The sequence below is a fragment of the Euprymna scolopes genome, chromosome 43 (assembly GCF_053919585.1).
Source record: "Euprymna scolopes isolate OS-2025 chromosome 43, ASM5391958v1, whole genome shotgun sequence".
NCBI lineage: Eukaryota > Metazoa > Mollusca > Cephalopoda > Sepiida > Sepiolidae > Euprymna > Euprymna scolopes.
Window position 1 is genome coordinate 49,657,417 of NC_136524.1, and position 21,603 is coordinate 49,679,019.

General features: G+C 30.7%; 1 protein-coding gene across 4 annotated transcripts in view; it reads right to left on the reverse strand.

Moving 5' to 3' along the window:
- Positions 1–1,350: 1,350 nt before the first annotated feature.
- The window catches only part of LOC145268338 (peroxiredoxin-5, mitochondrial-like), a 52,617-nt gene continuing 32,364 nt past the window's right edge, over positions 1,351–21,603 (reverse strand). For all 4 annotated transcript variants that reach the window (XM_080123840.1, XM_080123839.1, XM_080123838.1 and 1 more), the window contains exons 4-6: positions 10,893–10,982; positions 6,590–6,684; positions 1,351–4,429 (exon numbers count right to left, since the gene is read on the reverse strand). In XM_080123840.1, the coding sequence (XP_079979966.1) occupies positions 4,318–4,429; positions 6,590–6,684; positions 10,893–10,982 (297 nt within the window). In that variant the 3' untranslated portion in view covers positions 1,351–4,317. The remainder of the gene's footprint in view (positions 4,430–6,589; positions 6,685–10,892; positions 10,983–21,603) is intronic.

The window sequence follows — 21,603 nt, forward strand, 5'->3', positions numbered from 1 at the left end:
CTTATATCATCTAGGTTGATGTATACACAGTTTACAATGCTGAGCCTTTTTTTTAGTAAACACATAATTACACTTGACCTTTGTTTTCTTTACTAAAAGTAAAGTGGCATACAATAATAGATTGAGGTGCTTTAGACCTGTTGAAAGGATAGACGATGTAAATCCAGTCAGCAGATGTGGGTTTTTTGAGATTGTTTACTTCTTCTACATCAATCAATGTAAGACATGGAGTTGATTAGTTAGTTGAGATTATGACCAGGCTCTGCACGAGACCAAGAGATCCGGAGAAGAGCCATCAGGCAAAATCATTCAACCCATGTTAGCATGGAAACGGACGTTAAACAATGATACTGATGATGATACATGTACCTGTTGTGGAATAAAGATGTCTAATTCCAAAAATCACAAATTGATTAAGTAGTTTTATTTTTAAGAAAAACTGTCTTGCACACCATTATGTTAATTAAAGGGAGATAACTCAACATTAATTCATAGTTACTAAATTTATGTTTTAATGCCAATGTGTTTTCATTAATTGTTTGAAAACGATTTCTTCATTGAAAAAAAAAAAAAAAAAATGAAAAATAAAAATAAAAAAATAATAATAAACGAAAAAACTTGATCAATTTACATGGTTTTTGGAATATGGCATGTACATCATAAATCATTTTCTGTATCAAAAAAAATTTTTTTTTTATTTATTTAATTAAAAAGAACCACTTAATCTTCATGTCAACCCAAAGACTTTTTGCTCTCTATTCCAATCAGCCATTTTTGCAACTTTTAGATGCACTCCTCCAGGGAATCTACAACAAAAATGTCTGCATGCAAGAGTATGAAATGCACAGAACAAAAACAAAAAGAAATGGGCTGAATACCGAGCCAAACTGAGGAACTTCCCACTGTGTTGCATGCCATTGGTACGAACGCGATTTCAATCATTTGCAATTTGAGGAGTTTGAAGTAAAAATTGTTTAATCTAGAAAATTTTAGCAGCAAATCTTATGACTTTGTTCAACAAAGATTGTCAAAGATACACAGGACACAAGGTGAAACCAAAATTAATTGCTGGAAATTTGTCAAGTTAGAAAATGACGGTTTCTGAGCATTTTCATTCTTCTCCAAGTATTGTTTATCATCTAATCAACAATTTCATCAACCCTTATCCTCAAGTCGACTTTAGGCCTTGATAATTTATCACACAAGTGTGTGCATATATATGTGTGAAAAAAAAAATAAATAAAAATGTACTCACACTTCTAACAATATTAACCTTCATGCATAGAGTGAAATAGAATAGTTTTGAATAAAAAAGACAAAAATATAATTAAAGAATCATGTTCGCAAATGTTCAAATTGATAACCATTTATTGTCCAAACAAAGCTGTTGAGAGTTAAAGTGGGAATACATTTTTACAAGATGTCCTTTATATCAGTGTCTGTCCATCTCTTTTTCCCTCCCAAAATACTGAGCCAATCTGGCTGAAATTTTGAATAAACCATTGCTATAAGGTGCAGAGAACTAAGTATTATGATATCCATTAGATGCACAGTTATGAATTAATAGGGGTTAGTATTCAATGCAGAAATGAGCACAAATTTAACCACATTCAATCATCAATTTGGCCTAAAACAACCATTCTATGTCAACAGCCTATAAATTTTGCCAGTCTCCAATGGGCTTATGTGCCTGTGTGTGTATATATATATATATATATATATATATATATATATATATATATATATATATATATATATGAGAGGCTAAAATACACAATATATCATGAAATGAAATGCCACGGAGACAAGATGCACAAAAGACAAAAAGAGTAAACAAATCAAAAACAAAAAAAAAAAAAAAAAATGATGAAAAAAAAAAAAAAAATGATGAAAAACAAGAGCTGTACCAGTTTCGTTTAGAGTAATGAACGTCTTCAGAAAAAGTGAAGACTTTAAATTTATTTAAATAATAGCAAAAACATGTTTTCTTTCACAGTATATATATCTCAAGAATACGCAAAGTTAAATTAATTCAATTAAAATCTTTACTTACTTTTTAACTTACAAATTGTTTTTTCTATGTTAGCCCCAACTTAGAAATGTACAATATCTAAATAAACCCACCTAAAAAAAAAAATCCAAATTTATGAAGTTTAACTAAATTGTAATTAACTATTATTTGTTATTTATTAAATAAATTTTTACGTTATCAACCGGAAAAGAAGAAGTTTAAGGGGAGGTAATTCTGTAGAACAGTTTTTAGAAAAAAAAAAATCTTTTACAAACCCATTTTCGTTTAGTATTCATTTTATACAGCAGGGTTGCAATTGAAAGTGGTTAATAGTCAAAGTTTTCTGCTCTTTTCAACTTCCGGTTTCTGCTATCCATTAGGCTAGATAATTAAATGTGATCACACAGACAAGAAAGCCATTCTTAACATAAGGAAGAGGTAGGCTTTCTCATCATCTGAGAGGAAGATAATTTATCTTCTCTATTATATAAAAGATAGTTGTCTGTGCTGATGTGATTATATATGTTCAGCTAAAAGTCAAAAACTACAAAACAGACACCCACAAGGTTGGTTTATTCTTGATCAGAGTTGCCCTAGATAGTTTATATCTAAAATTTAAAAATAATCACTCAATTCTTTGGGGATCAACAGAGGTAGGGTTTGTCAGGGAAGTGGGGGTATATATGTTAATATATATATTTTTTTTAAATCACTTTTTTCTGTTGTCTATTGTAAAACTTGTAATTCTAGATTTGTGCATTTTTTAATATTTTAAAAATAGATATTACTGATTGATTTTCTATACTTACCACAACAAATAAAAAAAAGCGATTTTGAAATTAAAAAAAGAATGATGAACACAAATTAAATTCTTGAAAAATTTTTAAATTTAAATTCCTCTATATAAAAAAATACAAATCTGCATGATGCATGTACCCATCATGGAAAGAAAATATTGTATTGCAAAAATCACATAAATTGATCAAGTACTTTTATTTTTTAAATAAGTCAACTTTTATGGTTAACCAAGGAGCCATTATCCCGCAGTATCTTCTTGAAGATACATGGGAGATAATCCAAATTTAAAGATTTTTGCTGCAACGCTTGCCAATTTCCATTAGTCGCTTAAAAATGATTTTCTTGTTTAAAAATAAAACTACTAGATCAATTTACATGATTTTTGAAAGATATTTTCATTTTGTCACGGGAACAGACTTTTTCATTTTTGCTTTTAATATGGACAGAATTCTGGACAAGCAATCATTTGTGTTCTTATACTAAAGGAAAAGATCATTTTTGCATATGAACCTCGTATCAAACGACGATATTCTGAAAGAGAAATAAACCCTATGCCATCTCCCAATGTCTTGCTTTTATTGAAAAAATTAAAACATTGATACCTAAAAGTTGCTCCCAACCAAATATAATTGCCATGTATCAAAATAGGTGTTTGTGTAAATTGGTGATCTTCTAAATCAACGCATTTCAGGTGAAAACATTACATACTTATGTGTTGAAATTAGTATGAATTCTAAAAGTTACAAAAAATTATCCAGTAGCAGATGTGCTAGATGTATTTTTAACAAAAAAAAAAAAAAAAAAAAAAAAATTGTTATGATACCGAGCAAAAGGCTTGATTTTTAGGAAGAAAAAATGGGGAGGGAGTGTTGGCGCTTTAAATTGAATTATCTCTCCGTGGCATGTTCTAAAATTCCAAACAAAAATATAAAAAATTCCAAGATGTCTACCTTCAACGTGCTGTCATAAAAACGTGTTTTTCCGCTGTAAAAAAAAAAAAAAAAAAAAATAATACTCTATCAAATTAAGTGAAATCTTTTTCCGGAGATCTGCAGTTCAAAACAGATACGTACAATATAACCTTTCTTTTTTTTTTTTTTCTCAATATTTTCATTTTTTAATGTCTTTATTAAACTGTACAAGTGCCAATTCTATATTTACTTGCAATTATTTTTTTACAAGATTATTTTTCAGATTTTTTTTGAATTTACACCAATTTAACCTTGCCACGACACACAAGTCCATAATAATGTTTATCACCAATTTACACAAGCACTGACCCCATTTCTTTAATTATTTCGGGATATTTGTCAAGTTGAGTTGAAATTTATACTCAACATTAGTGAAGAGAAGAAAAAAAAAACTTTCAGTTAATCATCATCACAGCAATCACATATTAAAGTGATGATGATGATGATGATTTAGATGATGGTCATGATATTACTTTTGCTTTGTGAGTTTATTTTGTTTAATTAAAAAAACAAAAAAAAAAAATTTTTTTTTTCTTTTTAATATTTTTGATATTTCACATTTTTTATACAAAGAAGGCATACAAGGCCTGTATGGTCTGGATCAAGGTTGATGCTACGGATCACACTGTTTTCAATTACCAAAGAATATCTGAAAATTAATTAAAAAAAAAAAAAAAAAAAAATGTGAATCAATAAATTACAAACTTGCTGGGGAGAAAATTTATATCACTGCAAAATAATATTTAAGAAAAAAAAAAAAAAAATGTATTGGTATAACTTTTGGTGCTTGTAAGGGTACTTGTACAGTTTAGTCAAGACAGTAAAAAATGAAAATATCAAAAAAAGTTTATGTATGTATCCGTTATGGAACGAAGTTCTCCGAAAAAAAATTTCACTGATTTCATCAAGTAGTTTTTTTTTTGTTTTACAGCGAAAAAACAATTTGTTATGATACGGAGCAAAATGTTCGATTTTTAGAACAAAAGGTTAGTATGGGGAGGGGTGTCAGCGCTTTAACTGGAGTTATCTCCCTTTGGCATTTCTAAAATTCAAACAATTTTTTTTTTTTTAAATCCAAGATGGTCACCATCAACACACTCTCATAAAAACGTGTTTTTCCGCTGCAAAAAAAAAAGAACTACTTGATGAAATTAAGTGAAATTTTTTTCGGAGAACTTCGTTCTATAACGGATACATACAATTTAAACTTTTTTTTTTTCGATATTTTCATTTTTAAACTGTACAAGTACCCTTGTAAGAGTACTGTTGACGGATTGATTTTTGTAAAAATGTGTTGTTTTAAGCAAAAAAACATTACATACTTAATTGTCATGTCGAAAATAGTAATGTATCCAAAAATTATGAAAAATCATTTAATAGAAAGTTATTTATGATTAAAAGTAATTTTTATGGAAAATTGGATAAAATTGCATTTTTCTTAGGCATTATAAAGTAGGAGGTAGAAGTCTACATGCAGGGGACATAACTCTGAAACAAATTTTGGATTACTTGTTCATGGCGATACTTTTTTTTTTTTACCACAATAGCAGTTGTTCTACTCAATAAATTTTCATAATTTTTGGATATATTACTAAGTACATATTATTGTTTTTAGTGAAAATGATATATTTAAAAAAAAAAAAAAAAATCAATTTGTCGACTATATCTTAGCAAGCAATTTTTGAACTGGACAAAAACTTTTTTTTTTACAAAGTTAGATATTGTCCGGTTCAAAAACTGTACTAGTAGTACACAAAATAAAAATAATAAAATGATTCTTTTCTTGCAGATTAAAAACTTTATTTACATTTTCAAAACTCAATCATGTTCTGCAAAAAATAGCAAGAGAAACAATTAAGATTCTAAAGACAACTTTCCCCAATTATAATATTTTTCTTCTATTCATTTAATGTTATTTTTCCTTTGTTCAATAAGATGAAATATTTTCTTATATTACGCAAGCCCACTCTCCAATTCTCATGGTTGAATTGGTCAAGTGTCTCCAAATTCCATTCTGTGTAATCTTATCCAATCACTTGCTTCCAAGTTTTCCCTGGTCAGTCAATTTAATTTAAATTTGTAATTTAAGTTATCTATGCTTCTGCAACGTTTTATCCAAGAGAATAAACGTGTGATTCTTTCTTGTGAAAATAAAGCTAAATATAAAGCTCCCTACATTAAGTGGCTCCACGCCTTGTCTTGCTTTGATAGTATTGGTCTTTTTAAGTTGTATGTTAAAAATAACCGCGAGATTCTTTCTCATGAAAAGAAAACTAAATATAAAGCTCCTTACATTAAGTGGTTTTATGCCTTGTCTGGAGCAATTTCCATAAAAAAAAAAAAAAATTGAACGATACATAATTAGTTCTACCTTTCAGAATTTTAGAGATGAGGATTAATAATTTGTATTATTTGGATTAGCAAGGTTCACTAGTCTCCAATTTCTATTTTATGTGATCTTGTCTAATCACTTGCTCCCTTGGACGGTACCTTCTTGTAATCTGACAGGATGAACACTTAACATGATCACACAAGTGTAACCAATTTGTCTTAAGTGAACACACATCTTGCTACTGAACTCCCTACTTACAGGGTCCTTGTAGGCTTAATTGGAGTAAATACAACTAAAATATTTAAAGTTTTTGGTGGAATGTGATAAAAAACAAAAACTTCCACACAAAAACCAAACATGGAAGATATTTACAGTACAATTTTTGTCAATCTGTTTCTATGTTTGAAAAAAATCAGAATTAAAAAAAAAAATTTCTGTTAAAAATAAGAAAAGAAATAGTAATAAAATTCACTAAACCTTTTCGACCTGATATTTCCAAGCATTTTCCTGCAATCTAGTTCCATTCCAATTGTTTTAGTGAATTCCCCACGGGGATCTGCAAGCATTCTTATCTACCAAAATAAATCAAATTTAAAAAAAAAAAAAAAATTAAATTAAAATAAAAAGTTGAAATAAACAAAAAAATTTCATAAAAATATTAAAAAGAAACAAACTTAAGAAAAAAAAAATTTAATTTAAAAATTAAAAAAAATTATAATTAAAAAATTTAAATAAACCACACATCTAAAACATATCCTGGATATAAAAAATAGTTTAGATTTAAAATGACAATGAAAGCAAGTTTCAGGAGCAAAAACTTCTGAGAAACTAATTTTTATTAGTTTGTGATACATTTTTTCTTCAGCAAACCAACACAAGTCAAAAAAGCCATAGAATGAAAACATTGGTGCAAATCTACAACCGTCACTCCCATGAAAAAAAAAAAAAAAAAAAAAAAAAAATTGAAAATAAAGAAAAAGTATTTTAAATTTTAGATATGGAATAACTTTCACATATCAATTTAATATAAAATAATTACCCACAGTACAAATCCATAAATCACCTGAAAAATACCAAAAATAAAAAAGATCTTTATTGTATTGTATGGCCTGCTTCCCAGTTGAATACAACATGGTAGCCTTTAAATCCAATGTAAACAAGTTCTTGTGGAGCCGTCCCCATAAATAATCAAATTCTACCCAATTTACACCATTAATGATTACTACACTACTACCTTACATTTATTAACCCTTATCCTCGAATAGCATTTGAGCCTTGATAAGTGTTGACTCAAGTAAAAAAAAAAAAAACTCCTGTAAAAATCTTGGTGTCATTTTGCAGGACAAGGGAGATAATTCCAAATAATTAAAATTTTTATGAAATTTTAGCAAGTCATTCTTAACATATGAATGGAGGCGGGGTGGGGTGGGGGGCTACAAATTCCTATTAATTGCTTAAAAATGATTTTCTTTATAAAAATAATGCTCCTTGATCGATGTACATGATTTTTTGGTATAGAATATTTTCTTTCCATCATGGGTTATGACATACGTAAAGAATTTACATCTTCAGAAAATTCCACAGAAACAATAACTAAACAATGTGACACAAATATCAAACAAGAATCAAATTATTTTCTGTTATACTAGTCTAGGTGCCCGGTGTTGCACGGGTGTTTGGAGGTGTCAAAAAAATTGGTGGCTGGCAGGCAGGCAGGCTCGAACCCGTGATGTGAAGGCGGAAATGAAAGCCAAAGAAAATCTGACGTCTTACTGCTACTCCATGACATGACCAGAAGTGTAAAGCATTCAAATTTAACGTAGTCAATCAAAAAGATGACTTGCAGAAATGGTGTTGCTTTTAAACCTCCCACAAAGGTTGTTTTTAATGTGGGAGAAAACCAGCTCTTAAAAAAAAAAAAAAAAAAAAAAAAAAGAAAAAGAAAAAAAAGGGGGGGGGCACTTACAATATCCAAATAAATAGTAATTGTCTCAGTATGGAGGACCAATTAGAGAACAGATGTCCCGGCCGGTAGGCCAGGCGGTTACATTTAATATTGCATTTAAATTTTCTATAAATAAATAGTTTTCCGGATATTAAGCAATGTCATTTGTGTTATTGCTGGTGGCCATCTTGGTACATACATTTGCGCATACTTTCTTGGGGTTGCGTTTGTGCGCTCGCGCGTATCAAGATGGCCACCAGCAATAACATAAGAAATGATATTGCTTAATATCCGGCAAACTACTTATTTGCAGAAAATTTAAATGAGATATTCGTTTTTAGCATACCCGAAAACCTGTAAAAGGTAGTTATTTTAAAGAAAAATATTAAGGTGGAAACAAGGTAAAAATTTACCGTTTTATTTCTTTGTTTACATAGTTGAATTTTCGGTAAAACAACAATAGAAATGACGAAAATTCCCATCAATTGGTGAATATATAGTGGTTGCTTATCAGGATTCCTGGTATTCTGGAAGCTACATTCAAGGATTAATGTAGAGTATGATTTATGGTTGCATCTCAGAAAATAGGGATATATTTTTGGCCAGATAGAGAGGATTTACAAACTGTAATTCAGGAGTTCATTTTGAAAATTGAACAGGTCCCAAAATGTATGTTTTGGTCAACTATGGAAATTTCCATCTTTTACAGAAATTCAAAATCTATATGAAAAATTTTCTATTTATTTTTGAGATTAATTCATATCTAGTCAATTTTTTTTCTTTGAGGGGAGTAGTAAATACTGGCCACGAGTGCTCTTTCGACATTCAATGGTTATACCCAAGATTAAGCTCTCCTCTGGTGGGGAGGCAAGTGAATACCTACTCTCAATAAAGCTATATTTAAATACCACTATAATACTTAGTTTTGTTTATGAATAGACACCCACTGTATGATACCATGCGCCAGTTTAAAAAAAAATTGAAATTTGTACATCTTAATTTATAATTAATGGCTTATGGTAAAGAGATACATCAGATTTGATTGCATAATCAGAAAGAGCACACAATTTTACATAAGAGTACCAAGTTTCATGAGAATAGCTTGAAAAATAAATAAATGGTTGCAAAATTCTTGAAATGTTGAGGTTCGTAATTTAGCCCACTTTTTCTAAGGAAAAATGTCCACGGAAAAGCATAAATTTTGGCACTTAAAATTCTCATAACTTTTGAACTATTGATGGTATTTGCATACTTCAAACGGTTTTAAACATCTTTTGCATAACTCTTTTCATGCAAATATTAATTTTATTTTGGACTATTATTCTCATCTTTATTAGTTGTTGTTTTTTCATCGTTTATTGGTTTGTTTATTCACAACGTTTCGGCCAACTATTCCTCTGGCCTTTATCAGGTGGTAATCGCGACGGATAGGAACTTCGAATCTCCTAACTGCATTCTCAGCCATCACGAAGGCCAGAGGAATAGTTGGCCAAAACGTTGTGAATAAACAAACCAATAAAAGATGAAAACAACAACTAATAAAGATGAGAATAATAGTCCGAAATAGAAATAAAATTAATATATATAATGCTCATCTCAAAAATGAATTCCAATTAAGGAATAATATATATATCTTTTCATGCAAGTTGATAAAATAACAATTATCTAAAAAGAAAACAAATCAACTTGTAATGCTAGTTTAAGAACAGTTTTAGGAGTGGCAACAAGTTTTGTGATGACTGAGGACAGTTTCTATTTTGATACAGTTTAATGCAGTGTGTAGTTCAGAGCAGATTGAGAAGAGCGGACACCAAAGAGGCTTCGACAGAAGACACAGATGTAACCCTTAGCAATTAAGAAGGGTCGTTTTCCAAGATGGTGCCATACATGCACTAAGAGCTCGGCTGATACATACAGAATGTGTTGAAGTTTGTGTTTTCTATTGTTTCTCTAGCGTTATTTTATTTTTTTTTTATATACAGTAGACACCCGGGATATGGCATTAAAAATTAGTAACCAAATACAGTACAGTATATAATACACATGTATATAATCAAATAACATAAATAACACCGAAAGGTGAGGGATATACCGTAACCAGAGACTGGAAAAATATTGTATTTCACATCGTATCCCGTGGTTCTACTGTACTTGTGAACCCAGGCATGCCACCCTCAGCATCTGCCGATGTAAGAGACAATGACACGGCCAAGCAACAGGATAAAAGAAGGTGATCATGGAAACAGGGTCATTGGGAGCGATGACTATTCTTGAGTGGGGGAGAACAATTGGTCCTACACTACTACTACTTCAGATGAGATTGAATCAAGGAGTATTGATGATCAAAGGTTGAAACCACTACCCAAAGCTTCAAAATGGAGTCTTCACTACTGGATTCATTTTTTGTGTCATACTCCGAACTGTTGGGAGGAGAGAGGTCTTGAGTAATTAATAGAATTATATGAAATGAGGATAGAAAAAAAAAAAAATTTTTTCAGCATACTAAGGCTGTAATTGTTTTGTTATTATGTCTGCAAGCACTAGACCAACAGTTCTAATTATGGTAAAAAAAAAAAAAAAAAAAATCAATCATATTCCAAAAATGCATGTAAATCGATTAAATAGTTTTATAAAGAAAATCGTTTTTAAGCAATTAATGGAAAGTTTTTATATTTTACAAAAACCTTGCACATTTGAATTATTGTTGAGTCATTTCTCTGGTCTTGATATTATTTTCAAGATAGCGATGTGATGCATTTGCTCCTCTTTTACGCAAATTTATAAGCCCTATACAACCATTTATAATGAAAAAAAAAAAAAAAAAAAAAAATGTACCTTTCCTTCAGCTTTTGTTTTTTGAGACCAAGCTGCCATCACAAATGGATCATTCACTGACACACATGCAATCAAGTCGTATCCTGCGTTCTGTAAGAAGAAAAAAATATTTAAAAAATAAAATTATATCTTTGCTTTTTTTCTCCTCCTTTGCTTTTGCTAATATGACTAATATATATATATATATATATATATAGACAAATATTACATAGTCACTGCACTGGACATGCTAATGTCTCAGACAATTGGCCAGTGTGGCGACTATGTAATATTTGTCTATATGAATAAATATATTTTGCTCTTTTTTATTGAGCACTCTTAATAACTTTGTTTTAATTCACGAGTTTTCCCTATTGAATATCTAACTTGGTGTGTGTGTGTGTATATATATATATATATATATATATATATATATAAAACCTAACAAGCAGGATACCCCCACCCCTCAAAACTTTGTCTTACTCTTGTTTCCATTTCAGGATAATTAAAAAAAGGCTTTTTTAATACTAAATATCTGCCTCATTTATTGTCTGTCCAATAATGTATTAAAAATAAAGCCCTATATGAGGATTAAACAACTTTCCAATTACAAAAAAAGTAGTTTACTTTATCTGGTTCTATACTTTTATCATTTCTAAAATACATTCTTTGAGTTCTGCATCGCTGAATGGCTTGTTCCCCCCCCCCCCCAGCAAATAAGCAATTTTATAACTGGTCCCTGTCGTTCCATTCCCTTGATGTAACCCAACTTCCTACATAGTACCCTTGCAACTTAGGTCCCTGATAGTAGCCCCTGACATCAAAGTGGCAATGTGCCTTGTTTGGGATAAAAATGTAATAATAAAAAAAAAATAATAAAATAAAAAGTCTTCTGTCAAACCGTGTACTTTATGCTCTGAATAGGTTGACCCAGCACATCTGTCAATGTTTGACACTTTTGTGTTATTTTCATTTTTATTAAAATTTAAAATGATTTTGTTTGGTTTCTGACAACTCTGTGCACTTTCTTATAATTATTTCACTTTTGGCAAAAGATTGACAGGTCAACTCCGTTTGGCAAAAGGTTAATACTTTTGTTATTTTCATTTTTATTAAAATTTAAATGATTTTGTTTTGTTCTGACAACTCTGTGCACCTTCTTACCATTGTTTTGCTTTTTTGGCCAAAGGTTGACAGGCCAACCCTGTCAGCAGAAGGTTGACACTTTTCTCATTTCTTATTAAAATCTAAAATGATTTTGTTTTGTTTCTGACAACTCCGTGCATTTCACTTTTGGCAAAAGGTTGACAGGTCGACTCCGTTTGGCAAAAGGTTAATACTTTTGTTGTTTTGGTTTTATTAAAAATCTAAAGGATTTTGTTTTGTTCTGACAACTCTGTTTATTTTAATGTCTCTGTATTTGGTGACCTTTTCTTTTTTTCTTTTCACTGATTTTAACATCTACTTATTTACTAAAATTCAAATGATGCAGTAATTTGAAAATTATTTATTTTCACAATTAAATTAGTCCATCTTAACCAACCTAATTAATTAAAGATCTGATTAATTTCACCAGTCAAGTCATTACACTGAAAATAGTAGGGTCATATTTTATTTTATTAAAAAAAAATTTTTTTTTTTTTAAAGTATATTATTCACTAACTTTGGATTAATCAACAGATTGCACTGATTCAGCACAGGTATTGTATTTTTACCTGTGCTATAACTGATTATTTTCAAGTATACGAAGAATTGCTGGCTTTGGCTACCCTTAAAAGGTAGTACACGCGAATAGACTTTTTATAATGACTTCATAGAGAAATCGTGTTTGTATTACTATACACAGATTCCAAAAAGTTGCCAAAAAACAAATATATAAAAAAATAAATGTTATCAAAGGCAAGATAAGTTACTTTTCTACCTAACTGGATAATTTTTTTACTGTTTTTATTTAATGTAACATTTAATCAGCTCGAAAAACATACAGTGTTTACCAATGTATTGGAAAATTTCAAATGGCGCCGGACACTGCTGAACACGGTAAGTTCGGAAAAATGAGTTAAAAATAAAAAATATACAAAATACTGTTAGAAACTTGCTACATTATATGTTACTGTGACATAAGCCGACATATATTCGGTGAGTTTTTAACAGACTTTTGTATAGTTTTTTTTTTTTTTTTTTAACTCATTTTCCCAAACTTACCGTGTTCAACAGATAGTCCAGCACCATTTTAAATTTTCTAATACATTGGTAAACACTATGTTTTTCGAGTGGGTTAAACATGTTACATTAAATAAAAACACTGAAAACATATCCAGTTAGGTAAAAAAGTAACTTATCTTGCTTTTGATAACATTCATTTGTTATATATTTGTTTTTTGACAACTTTTTCGAATCTATGTGTATAGTAATAGAAACCCGAGAAATGTCACAATGTAGGACTTAATATTTCTAATTTGATCAGCGTGTGCAGAGATGCTGCTCCAGCTATGATGGCCAAGAATGAAGGGATTTATTTCACATCTTAAGAAACCAATGATCCAAGTGAATGGATTTCTTTTCATTATATCTTAAATCAGCAAAATCTGTGCAAAATTTGCCATTTTTAATAACACTTTGCAAAAAGCATTGTCAACTATATTCGAGCAAATGCCATGAAGTATCGACAATTTAGAAACATGCTGATGGTAGATGAAATAATTACAGTATATCTTCAGGATACGGCATTAAAAATTAGTAACAAAATACAGTACAGTATATAATACGCATGTATATAATCAAATAACATTATACATAACACCATAAAGCGGGACACATATCGTAACAAGGGGCTGGAAAAACATTGTATTCCACATCGTAATCTGAAAAAGCTGTATCCTAGTGTCACGGTATACTGGGGTTCTACTGTAATGTAGATTTGCCTTACCACTCAAAAAGTATGCTGGTTGTCACAAGGGAATATATAAGCTAATATTGTATTTAAAAAAAAAAAAAGAAAAAAAAAAATCAAATAATTTACTTTTTTAAAGGAAACAAATATTTTGATTTATCAGATGCAAACTTTTCCAGAGATGTTGCATTTTGTGTGATATGATGTCTAACCAAAATGAGTTAAATGCTTCATTACAAGACAAAAACTAAATCTATCTATGATATGTGGTAAAAAATAAATATTTATGATATGTGGCAAAAAAAATAAATCTATGATGTGGCAAAAAATAAATAAATCTATGATGTGGCAAAAAATAAATAAATCTATGATGTGGCAAAAAATAAATAAATCTATGATGTGGCAAAAAATAAATCTATGATGTGGCAAAAAATAAATCTATGATGTGGCAAAAAATAAATCTATGATGTGGCAAAAAAGTAAATCTATGATGTGGCAAAAAAGTAAATCTATGATGTGGCAAAAAATAAATCTATGATGTGGCAAAAAATAAATCTATGATGTGGCAAAAAAAAATCTATATGTGGCAAAAAATAAGTATTTATGATATATGGGGAAAAAAAAATTATGTGGCAAAAAAAATAAATCTATGATATGTGACAAAAAATAAATCTATATGTGACAAAAAATAAATCTATATGTGACAAAAAATAAGTATTTATGATATGTGGCAAAAAATAAGTATTTATGATATGTGGCAAAAAATAAGTATTTATGATATGTGGCAAAAAATAAGTATTTATGATATGTGGCAAAAAATAAGTATTTATGATATGTGGCAAAAAATAAGTATTTATGATATGTGGCAAAAAATAAGTATTTATGATATGTGGCAAAAAATAAGTATTTATGATATGTGGCAAAAAATAAGTATTTATGATATGTGGCAAAAAATAAGTATTTATGATATGTGGCAAAAAATTCAGGCATTACGTTTCTCTTTCAGCTAAATCAAGACTTTCAGAGGAACACTTTCTACAGCTTATAACGGTAATGAGTGAAAATGAAGACGTCTAGATCTTTTGAAGAACAGGAGTTTGTTTTAGGCATGTTAATAAAGGAGTACAATTAAAGATTTAGTGATTTTGAAAAGATAACATCACTCTGGAACTTGATTTTCAGTCCTTTCTTATTGACATATCAAAGGCTCCAGGAGATTATGTCCTGAAATCCCAATTTGACAAAATGAATGATCCCATAAAAATTTGAAAAGATTTGCAAACAGAATATCTTTACCTTCGTGAACATGCATGCAGGCTCATTTCCTGCTTTTCAACACATACTGTTGTGAACCCACATTCTCGTACTTGATATTCACTGAGAACACAGTTGACATATGAACATTTAGAGCATTTAGAGGACCAATTGATACCATGAACCACTATGTTAGAATCACATATTAAAGTGCTTTCTCAAAGGAAGCAAACAAAGTTTTTAATTTGAATAAAGAATAAGTACTCTTTTTTTTTTACATAGACATCACCACTTATCAAGGCCTAGGGGCCACTTGAGAATAAGAGTTAAAGAGTGTACTGTAGTCAATTGAACAATATAGTAATTGTCAGTAATGAAAATTCAGTAAATTTGTTAACTTAAGGGGAATGGCTCATCAAGAACTTGTTTACATTGGACTTGAAGACAACCATATTGTAGTCAGCTGGAAAGCAGGAAAACGGAAGACAACTCCATAGGTGTGCAGTTCTAAGAAAGAAACTTTGTTCATGGAATCTACATTTAGGTTTAGGCACAGATAAAGAGTGGGGGGAATTATTGATAGTGTTTTCAGCTAGATGAGTGTTTCTTGTGAAAGTTTGGCAAGGGGGGGGGGACCATAAACTTTTGTAGATATATAGCTTGCATGCACTTTTATTCATTGCATTAGTTTTGAACAGCGAATTAAAACAATGTTTTACTGCGAACAGCCACAAATGCTTTTTCAAAATCAAAAGATGTATGAAAATCTTGTTTGTATTACTATACACATAGATTTGAAAAAGTTGTCCAAAAACAAATATATAACAAATAAATGCTATCAAAGGCAAGATAAGTTACTTTTCTACCTAACTGGATATGTTTTTAGTGTTTATATTTAATGTAACATGTTTATTCAGCTTGAAAAACACTGTTTACCGATGTATTTGAAAATTTAAAATGGTGGCCGACTCTCTTTGAGACGATAAATTTGGGAAAATGAGTTATAAATAAAAAATCTAGACAAATACTGTTAGAAACTTGCTCAATATATGTTACCGTGACATAGGCGGATATATATTCGGCAGGTTTTTAACAGTATTTTGACTAGTTTTTTATTTTTAACTCATTTTCCCAAACTTACTGTGTGAAAGAGATAGTCGGCCGCCATTTTTAACTTTCCAATACATCGGTAAGCACTGTATGTTTTTCGAGCTGAATAAACATGTTACATTAAATAAAAACACTAAAAACATATCCAGTTAGGTAGAAAAGTAACTTATCTTGCCTTTGATAACATTTATTTGTTATGTATTTGCTTTTTGATAACTTTTCCAAATCTGTGTACAGTAATACAAACCCAGTTATTTTTTTTTACTTATTAAGCGAAAGGTATTTTTACAACCTGCTCCAGCTTAGTATAAACGGCCTATTGGAATAAACACCTCCAACCTCGAAAATAGAAATCAACAAATTTATGGAAGTTTGTTCGAAATTTCGTAACGCATATTATTAAATTAAAACTAAATATAACATTTGCTGACTTATTTACCTGTCGAACACGAACACACACCTTTCTGTAAGATATTTATTTGAAATTAAATTTTTGTGAAACTAAACCCCCCCTCTAATATTTTTTTGTTTCTGTCAAGTCTTCAGTATGTTCACACATAATATTCCTTAGCCCTACAATTAATTCAAAGTCCTAATGGCAACCCTCCCCATATTCTCATTGCATAGAAACCCTCTTAAAACCACACATAATCGTCTTAAAAAAAAAATAAAACAAAAAGCATACAGGATTTATCTCCCATAAAAAAAAAAAAAACAGTTAACTGCCCTAAAATGCTAGAATGACCTGTAATGGGGAATTATTATACATTAAATTCTAAAATAATTTGTTTATCTTTCATTAAAGTTTTTCATGGCATTTTATACATAATTTCCTAAAAAGGTAGAATCACATTTTGGAGGGGTGGTCAGAAGGAGTTGAGTGGGGTTAAACAGAAGGTGTTAATCTACAATAATACCAAAGAAATATTGCAATATATTCATTTTTAAATGGTCTTATGTTTAGATTTAAGTTTTTTGTAAATAAAGCACATTACAATTCAACTTTGAGTTCTCCAACTTCTTTTCTATTTATGGATACATGGCATTTTTAAGGAATTGCAGCATATTTATGCACATTTACTGCAGATTATTTGGAAACCATGAACTTTTGGAGATTTTCAGTCACATATTCTGATTCCTTGCACAAAAATACACTTCTATGGTAAATTTCATTGCTTAGTCTTGTGTTTTAACAAAGATATGACATTTTTACTGAAAAAGTAGTGTAAAAAATGTGACGAAAAGCATATGGTCTTAAAGAGAGGAAAATATCCAAACGTGTGAGGCACAAAAATAGTCATAACTTCCTTAATGTTCATCAGATTTTAAAAATTTAAAAAGATTCTTTCTTAGCTCATCAAGCTCTTTCTACATATACCAATATTGAAATATTTTAAGCTATTTCAATTTTTTCATGTGTATTGCTACTTATATAGAGAATTGCATCAGTAGTGAGATATCTAGTGGATTGATAGAAGGATCCCACCATTTTTCCAGCGGCTTTGGCAACAGATTTGATGTACGTGTTCCATTTCAGATCAGGAGTAAAGGTCAAGCCCAGAAGCTTGACCAAACATGAGGCCTCCCCAAGACAAGAGCCATTTATTTCAATTGATGCCAGTTGAGGATCAGAACGTTGATGATGTAAAGATAGAAGCTTGGTTTTAGATGCATTAAATACTAGACTAAATAAATGTTACAGGATTTCATATTCTTGCTGTTTATAAGCTTTTTTTTTTTTTTTTTTTTTTTTTACATAGGCATCACCACTTATCAAGGCCAAGAAGCCACTCGAGGATAAGGGTTAAAGAGTGTACAGTAGAAATTGGACAATATAGTAATCGTTAGTATTGGAAATCCGGTAAATTTGTTAACAAGTGGGACGGCTTGTTTTCATTGTTTTTTCATTTACTTATTACTTGCACAAAAAATTCCAACATAGGTTGTTAAATAATAAAATACTTAGCAGCTTAGCCCCAGGGATAAAATGAAAAAAAAAAAAATTAACTATGCAATGCAGCCTCTGTGAGGGACAATGGATTTTAAGTCACCTTTATGAACAAAAAGTTCCCCACTCTGGCTCTATTTTTTCAAATTTTTTTTATTTTACTTCAGTAAGTTTAAAGAGATCAAGGAGCTCCCTCCTAGAGCTAACACTTGATCCTATTACAATTTAAATTTATATCCGAGGGCTCTTTTAAGAATAGACACTGTTCCCTTTATAGCTGCTATCTGTATTTCATTACAGCTTAGTTTTCCAGAGATTGCTTCAAAGTATTTCTGAAGATTCTTTTTTATTAAGCCAGTTGCTCCTATCACAACCAGTATAATTTTTATTTCTTTCAGAGACCATGTCGTTTTTAGATCATTTTTAGGTTCTGATATTTTGTTGTCTTTTCCTGTTCAACTCTATTCAGGCCAAAGTTGGGACTGTGACATCGATAATGAACGCAGTTCTTTCAGGATTGTTCCATATTACAATGTCTTGCTTGATGGCCTCGTCTTTTATGTATCTGCCTGCCTGTATGTCTGTCATAGAACACTGTCTAGTGTGTGCATATGTATTTATAAGTACATACAACAAATACGGATAATATCAATTTACAAACGGACAGTTCTTTACACAAAGGGATGGAAACATCTTTCTGGGCTTTTATATTTGGCCAAACAGGGAAATATACCTTCGTCCATCTTTGAGACTTGGTCAATAGATCTGCAAAAGCTGAAATGAGGATTCATCCCAAGGTACAACCATTAAGTCTTGTATTCTAGAAGGTTCCTCGCTTGAAAGTTGCACACTTTCCCAGTTCTACATTTTTGCTATTTTCTGCCCCGATAGTTTTCCTGGCATACAGAAGGCATTAGAACCGGTCGCAATCTAACGCTCGTCTGTTCAACTCTATCCAATCTAAACCGGATTGGCTCCCTTTCTAAACTACTTATGTGTATGTATGAATTGATATTTTTGTGCGTCATCATTAGGGCTATGACAACAGCATATTCTTTTCATTGCTTGTCGCATAATTTTGTTTATGTTAGCTAAAATTCCTAACTGTTTTAACATAAAATTCCAAAGTTAACATTTGCGATACATATCTTAGCTGACAAAACATCTAAACGTTGAAATAATCGTAAAAATATTTTTCCATGATTAGGTTTATGGCGTTTTCCGGGAACCAACAATATAACAGTAGTAGGGAGAAGAAAGGCCATCACCCAAAAGAGTTTGAAACTGGTTTTCTTCTAATGAGATAAAAAACATCTATAGTACATTTTCTTCCAAGTGGCATGGAGACCAGGACTTGATGCTGGAGTGACAAACTTGTCAAAAGGTTTATTTAAATTCCTGTCGATTATGTTTTATGCCAGAATCAGGTCTCTTCACATCATCTGCTACTCAAGTGAGCGATAATTAGCCAAAGATCAGCGGCCATGATGGGGAGGGGACTACTGTGAACTATTTGTCGCCTACACTAAAGTCCCTATTCATTCCAGGGCAACACTAAGAATGAGCTTATTTATACCTTCTCCTTAGACACAAGGTGAGATGACATTTTAAAAAATCAGTGCATGAGGATAAGCTCATTCTGGCCTACAGAAGAAAAAAAAAAAAAATAAATAAGTAAATAAATAAATAAATAAAAAATGCCCAAGCAACTTTGTCAACATCTTCTGTTAAGGGAGCCTCAAGGCAATTAGCAATAAACTAGCCCTTTCTCAGAGAGAACCTAAAGCTTGGGAATGTGGACCTTTCAGCACTAAACAGAACTATACCTCAGCAACAAAGTTGGAGTGATTGTTGAGAACTTATCCCTGACTGGTACGAACAATACCTGCTCAAGCCAGAATGAAGATAACAAGTAAAATCCAGCAAAATATTTTTTGAACAGAATAAAAAAAAAAAAAAAGTGGAAGGGGGGGGGGGGAGCAGTCAAGTGTCAACAAAGTTTAGTGATGCTAAGCATCTATCCTTCAGTGTGATTGTGATCAGAAGGTTTTTCTGGTTATCAAAAACTACAAAATTAGATTAATTGAGAAGAGTGGCAACCCGTCAAGCACGGGGGAGATAAGTCAGTTTGTCATTGAACCAAGTAATAATGAATGACAGATCAGCAAAATACAAAAACTGAATTTTATTTTTAATTAAAATTCTACTTGATAATTTTTCATGATTTTTGGTGAGGATAAGTACAGTAAATACAGGATGTCTTTTTTTTTTTTAGGCGGCAAATTTTTAATTGACAACTATTTTCTTTACTTGCAAATTTGGCAACTATCAGTTATTTTGAGTTCAGCTTGGTTCAGCAATTCATGATAGAGACTGACATCCAGTGTTTACAAATTGCAAATGATACAATCAATTTAATGAGAGAAACATTTGATGAACGAATAATTTCATGAAATTAACCTGTCAACTGACCACCTCGTTCATGTGATTTAACTCCATTAGATCATTTTCTTGATGGATGTCAGAATTCAGATGTGGAGAAAGTATACTTGGATGGCAAAAGATTGGTTCTTATTTAGAATTCGACTTAATTAAAAAATAGAAAAATCTTAATGATGTACATACCCATCATGGGATGAAGGTGTCATATTCCAAAGATTATGTAAATTGATCAAGTAGTTTTTTTTTTGTTTGTTTTTTTTTTAACCAAGAAAATCAAATTTTAGTATTTTTAGTTATTAAAAAGTTTCAATTATTTCAAATACAAATAAAATCTTGGTAGTTAAATTGAGTTATCACCCTTGAATTTTAACCCATTCTGAAACAACATCATGGCCCCTGGCTCACTTGTCATACATTTGATTTTCTTAGTTAAAAAAAAAAAAAAAAAAAATTTTTTAAATTTAAAGAAAAAGTGATCGAATACTTTTTCTTAAGTAATTTTTGGAATATGAAATTTTTGTTCTCTGGCAGGTATGTACATCCTAAAGATTTGTGTGTATTTTTGTTTTTTTTAAATTAAGTAAAATTCTAAATAAGAACCAGAAGTTTTATTACTTTGATAACTTTGGAGCACAGGGCGGAGTAGGTTCAAGTGTGATTGCAAAAATTAGGAGTAGATTGATTAAGTTTAGGGAAATTCTACCATTACTAACCAGCAGAACGGTACCATTGCTGACCAAGGGAAAAGTCTATCAGGCATGTGTATACAGTGTGATGCTGTATGGAAGTGAAACCTGGCCAGTGAGGATTGAGGATATGTGTTGCATGGTAAGAAATGATATGAGTATGATACAGTGTATGTGTAATGTGAAACTTAAAAAATAAACGGAGTTCGAATGACCACAGAGGAAGCTTAAATCTGGACAGTATAGGGAAATATGCGCAGAACAGGAGACTTTGATAGTATAGCCACATTGAAAGAATGAGAATTTTTAAGTTAGCAGGTGCAGAACAGTTTAGGTAGCAGTTGAGTCAGTTCACAGAGGAAGATGGAGGAAAATATGAGAAGAAGCGATACAAGTAAT